The sequence below is a fragment of the Oreochromis aureus genome, linkage group 16, assembly GCF_013358895.1.
Source record: "Oreochromis aureus strain Israel breed Guangdong linkage group 16, ZZ_aureus, whole genome shotgun sequence".
Classification (NCBI taxonomy): domain Eukaryota; kingdom Metazoa; phylum Chordata; class Actinopteri; order Cichliformes; family Cichlidae; genus Oreochromis; species Oreochromis aureus.
This window is the reverse complement of record NC_052957.1, coordinates 28814806-28820640: the sequence shown is the minus strand read 5'-3', so window position 1 is coordinate 28820640 and position 5835 is coordinate 28814806. Positions and strand designations below refer to the sequence as shown.

At 39.2% G+C, this 5835-nt stretch overlaps 1 protein-coding gene across 1 annotated transcript; it reads right to left on the bottom strand.

The window, feature by feature from the left end:
• Window positions 1-4703: 4703 nt before the first annotated feature.
• On the bottom strand, window positions 4704-5627 carry LOC116324322 (olfactory receptor 2AT4-like). Its single transcript, XM_039599783.1, has one exon. The coding sequence runs from the start codon at window positions 5625-5627 to the stop codon at window positions 4704-4706; it is 924 nt and encodes a 307-aa protein (XP_039455717.1).
• Window positions 5628-5835: the final 208 nt, after the last annotated feature.

Genomic DNA, 5835 nt, shown 5'->3' with positions numbered 1-5835 from the left:
TATTGTCTTCAAAGACTATTTAATAAAAAAACAAACTGAATAACCAGACTACATAAAAAAAATTTTGAAAAAACCAAACCAAACTAAACAAAATTACAGTAACATAAACCCTGTGTTGTGTGTCCTGTTCATAAAGATATCTGAACTTGAATTATATCTTTATCATTCACGAACCACATATACATAATGAATTATGTGAGTCTTGAGAAGGTTTTATCAGGTTGACTCATTCTCCAGAGAGGAGGAGGTCTAAAATGGCATTGCTCAGCCTCTTCTAGTTGACTGTACAAGCTGTGTACAATTGATGTGTCCAGCCAGTGAGTTCACTGTGGGCATTTATGATGATCTGCTATACCTTGTGTTTTATTTCAGTGCTGTACTGACCACACATACCTTGGAAATGCATCAGCTACTTTTATGTTTTTTGTCACAGCGAAGAGTTCCATACTCAACACTTTTGCTTGTACTGGCTGCATCTGACTCTGGTCCATAAATGTCCAATGTGTGTTGCTTTCACACAGGTAAACCCATATTTTGTCAAGTTAATGGTCATTCAGTCTACAAAGAGATGTTCAATAAAAGAATGATTGTGCAAGTACATTGTCCACATAAACAGCAAGACATTCCAGATCACTAACTACAATCTTCAAAATCTTTTACGAAGTTCTGAATTCACCGTGGAGGACTATTCTCATGCCTGCCTAAGTTACTGATCAATGCAATTAGTCCACTATTAGTCTTGTACATTGCCAAGCATTCCAGTATCCAGTATGTTTGGGAAATTGAGCCATAGGCTTTCTTGTAGTCTGCCTCTGGTTTTCTGGAGTTTCTCTTCACCCTAGCAGAACGACCTGTGAACCATTATTTAGTGGTTTCAAGAGCCTCAGTTATGAACATCTTGTCGTATCTCTTTTTGATCCCGGACCTGTCTCTCATGACATGCTTTCTGCACCTGAGTTAACTGGTGTACATTCATCTAGGATTCCCTGATTTTAGCTTACAGCCTTCTTCTCCATGGGGGGCTCACTCTACTTGCATGCTTGACCCAAGTGCTTCTAGGATTACTGTGGAAGTGACGAATATGAGCTCATTGGTTTCAGTGACGCTGGTAGTAGAGATGATACATAGAGCACTGTTCACATCTGCAAATGTGGGAAAATAGCATCTTGGTTGATCGTTATCTTGAGTCTAGGCACAGTCTTCATCCTCAGCTCAGAAAGTGCATTTGCTATTGCAGGTCACTAGGTGTAATCTAGTTCAGTTTCACTGCTCTTTTCTGCCAGGGTTGGCTCATTGTTTCAAATGCTGCTTACTACTGTTCCCATTGTACTCTAGCCTGTGGAGCGCCAGCTTTTATAATAGCTGCCTTCACTCTCCCTATCTTTTCCAGCTCTGCCTTTGGTATTTCCGTAGCTTTAGTCTTCCTTTTTCCTGATGTTGCTATCACTTGGTATAGCTACATCTGTCACTACAGGCTTTTTACTTTGCCTTTCCACCCTCCGGTCATGTTCACCTCCTCCCCTTACTTTAGTGTTCCCGGTCAAAATTCACTGGTCCGTTTTAATTACTCTTTAAATTAACACAAAAGACATTTTTAACCACCAAATTCAGTTCAGTGGGTCGTTCAGTGGGTCGTTCAGTAGGTCGTTCAGTAGGTCGTTCAGTGGGTCACTCAGTGGGTCGTTCAGTGAGTGAGTGAGTGAGTGAATGCGTGCATTCCCATTCATATTCTATGGCCGTCACTTTTGACTGGGAACACTACAGGTGTAACAAGGTTGATTAAAACACTCAAAATTCAATGAAAGAGGTAATCATCACTTTTATATGTTCAAGTGCATAGTGTGGAGGATATAATAAGGCTTTGAGACAATAAGGCCTTGAGACAATATTTATGAGTGTGTTAAGTCTTAAATCGGTCAGATTTGACCCGAACACGACGAGAAGATTACTATGTACGTTGGTTAACAGCCAATAGTTTGTCTGTTTCTATTTGCTATTCCTTCAGGATCTTAGCTTGGACATTCTCAATAACCTCTTTTAACAATACCAATAAGCGTTTGGGAACAGAGGACACTAATTGTTAAAGCTGCATAGGTGGATTATTTTCCATTCTTGCTTGATGTACAATTTCAGTTGCTCAACAGTCCAGGGTCTCGGTTGTCGTATTGTAACCTTCTGAAGTAAGCAGGGACCTCCCTGAAATAGACCTTGCTTGGATGGGAGCATATGTTGCTTCAAAACCTGTATGTACCTTTCAGCATTAATGGTGCCTTCACAAATGTGCAAGTTACCTATGCCATGGGCAAACGCACACCCCATACCATCACAGATGCTGGCTTTTGAACTTTGTGCCGATAACAACCGGATGGTTGTTTTCCTCTTTGCCCGGAGGACACAACATCCATGATTTCCAAAAACAATTTGAAATGTGAACTTGTCAGACCACAGCACGCTTTTCCACTTTTTGTCAGTCCATCTCAGATGAGCTCGGGCCCAGAGAAGCCGACGACATTTCTGGGTGTTGTTTGTATGGTAGAGGTGTAACTTGCACCTGTTAGACAAACTGTGTTAACTAACAATGGTTTTCTGAAACTATTCCTAAGCCCACGTGGTAATATCCTTTAAAGAATGATGTCGGTTTTTAATGCAGTGCTACCTTAGAGATCGAAGGTCGTTTTATACCCAGTCATGACAAACACCTGTTTCCAATTGACCTGTTCACCTGTGGAATGTTCAAAACAGGTGTTTCTTGAACATTCCTCAACTTCCCCAGTCTAATGTTGCCCCTGTCCCAGCTTTTTGGGAACGTGTTGCTGGCATCAAATTCGAAATGAGTGATGATGCCATGATCTTGGGTCGTTTGACCCAGTGCTCTGAGTTTGGATATTTTTGATGGTTTATGTTTAAGTTCAGCTCATTCCATTTTCCCTAGGTTGCTGTTTTAGTTCTGCTTCTTATATCCCTTTGTGTCATCACCTCCTGTGTGTTAGTCTTCCTTGTCATGTTAAGTCTGATTGTCTTAATCTGTCATTGCAGTGATGCGTGGTTGGCGTTTCCGTGCGGATGCACCTGCACAGCATCCATCATCACGCCGGCCATGTTAAAACATGGGGAATCGGGGGTTGGGCAGAGTGGCAACCAGTTGTGTACTGTGGTGTGATGTATGTGCAGACTCCAGATGAGAGCTGCAGCCGCAGAATGAATAAAGATGGCTCTGAATAACAACCTCTGGACCAGCCATGTCTCAATCACACCACAGTGGTGCCACGATGGGGCACAAGCCAGAGCCAAGAAAAGGGGGGGAGCTGGCCCAGATGGTGGCCGAAATGGCAGCCAACCAGTGGGAGAAGGCGGCGGAGGCTCTCCCAGTTTAGGTTATGGTTTAGTTTGATATTTGCCTTTTTTAAACTGTTTTATCAGCCTAGAATAATGTTTACTCTTTCTGTGTCAGCACTTGTGTCCTCCTTCTCACTTCTACACAGTCAGCTTCTCCGCTAACTGTGAAAGAAGATTTGCAAAACTACAATGAAGTTTATCAGTTTTAACATTAGATATCATGTCTTTGTAGTGTATCAATCAAATCAGTGCACCTTAGTATTCGGTATTAGGTCATGAAATCATTTTGGTCTTACTACTGGAGGCCTTGGCCTTACTAAGGGAGATTACTATTTCTTTCTGCATTCTCCTTATTCTACTAGTGTACTTCTAGTGCATTGTTAACACTGCCTGTCAAGGGATTTTAGGTTTTGGGATTTTTATTATGTTATGCTTAAAAGTACATTTCATTTCATTATCTAGATGTGTTTGCTCTTTTAGTATTCAGCTTAAACGGGGAAGTTACGCTCTGTGCAGATTCAACAGGAAGCCTGCACGCAGCACAGTTCTATTTTATCTCTTCCTGTACGTCTCTGAGAATGCTATGAATAAAGGCTTACAACTGTTCCAGGGTGCGAGTCTCCATGAGTCTCACCCGTGTACACATTAACCTGTCTTTCTGAGTGTCTTTATTCTAACCTGAGTTGCAATACAGGAAAACTCCTGACACTGTCAAAGCATCAAGATTTTGGTTTCAAACCTACATGAGGTCTGTGTGGCCTGTAAGTCCAAAATACAGTACAAGTTAGGCTAAGTTGAAGGTTAATTCTTAATTGGCTGAAGATGAAGAGGTGGGAGTGAAATGTCAAACTTAGTTTGGCTTATTCACATGGACCTCTATGGCTAGTGCTCTTAACTCTTAAGGAATCTTAAATCCAAATAAACCTGCAGCAAACTGTTTGTGCTCTACGGATGCTGAAACTATTGATTGCTAAATAGCATGTAAAAACACTGAAAGTACCATGAAGAAATAACTTTTGTTATTTGTAAATTGTGTCATCAAACATAAAACAGTTCTTATTTAGTGGTAGTATATTTCCTCCACTAAAACATCTTGAAACTCCCCACAATGCTTATTTAGTTTGAGTTACAGTAAGAATATTGCTGTATACAGTTAACTGATGAAGAAGCATAACATATTTATGTTACAATGAACATATACAAGGGAAATTGTGATCAAAAAACAGGTAAAAACAGGTTTAAATTCTGCAGCTTAAATTTATAACAATGATGCAAAAAACAGAGAATAAATCAAGTTCAGGACTTTAATATTTAATAAAACTATTTTAAAAATAGCTTAAGAATCTTAACAATTCAGAATTAATGCATCAAATTTTGGGGGGTGGAGAAAACAACCTTTTCAGGTGTTTAAAAATTTCCTTCATTTTAAGCCCATATACAAATGGATTAAACAAAGGATGATACAAAGCTAGTTGTAATGTCATTATTAAGCGTGCAGTTTTTGGAAAATCTGATTCCACTCGGGCTATAACTACATCATAGCAACCTAAACAGGAAAAGCTAATTAAAACTGACAGGTGGGGTAAACAGGTCTCTGCAGCTTTCTTCCTAATTTCTTTACAACTTCGATAAGACATTAAGAATATTTTTGTGTATGTGTAAAGTATGAATAACAGAGGGAGTATTCCAAGATCGAGCAAACAAACCAAACCAAAGGCAGCAAAAAATTCTGATCTTAAACACTGAAGAGTATAAATTCTATTGTTACAAAATGTTTCATTTAAATAAAAGGAACACAATTTAGCTTTAGCACTCCCTATTGCTGGGATTGTAATATGAAATGCAGGCACAAGCCAAGCTATGAACAGGAAAATACTCACAGTCTTTTTTCTCATGATGGTTGGATATTGAAGAGGTTTGCATATAGCCACATATCTGTCATAGGCCATGGCTGCCAAGAGGAAAAACTCTGAGCAAGCTAGACTGTAAAACAGAAAATACTGAAAAAGACATGCCGAATAGGATATGACCTGTTTTTCAGATAAAAAGTCAATGAGATATTTAGGGTAAACAGCTGTAGAGTAAAGAGCACAATTCAACAGCAAAGCTGCAATGAAAATGTACATAGGCTCATGGAGATTTTGATGAATACAAATGAGATACAAAATTGTAGAATTACAGCAGATTATTAGAATATATACTATGAACATAATGTAAAAATAAACATATCTATACTTGTCAATTTCTACAAAACCATCAAGAGTTATATAGGTAACATTGACTTTTTTCATCCATTAATTCTTGAAAACTATGTTTTATCATATAAAGAGGGAAACATGACCAGTATAGGTGGAAAAAGAAGACTCAAAACTGCACCACCAAGCACCCTGGGTTGTGTCATTTTAATTTAAAGACATCGTCATCATCATCTTCAAACTTACACAGTGAGCAGTCAGAGTGTGTCGAAGGTTTTTATCAGGTGGCTTAAGCCTCCTCTGA

Coding starts and splice junctions, on each gene's coding strand:
- LOC116324322 (XM_039599783.1), bottom strand. CDS start 5,627: ATGAAAAAAGTCAATGTTACCTATATAACTCTTGATGGTTTTGTAGAA.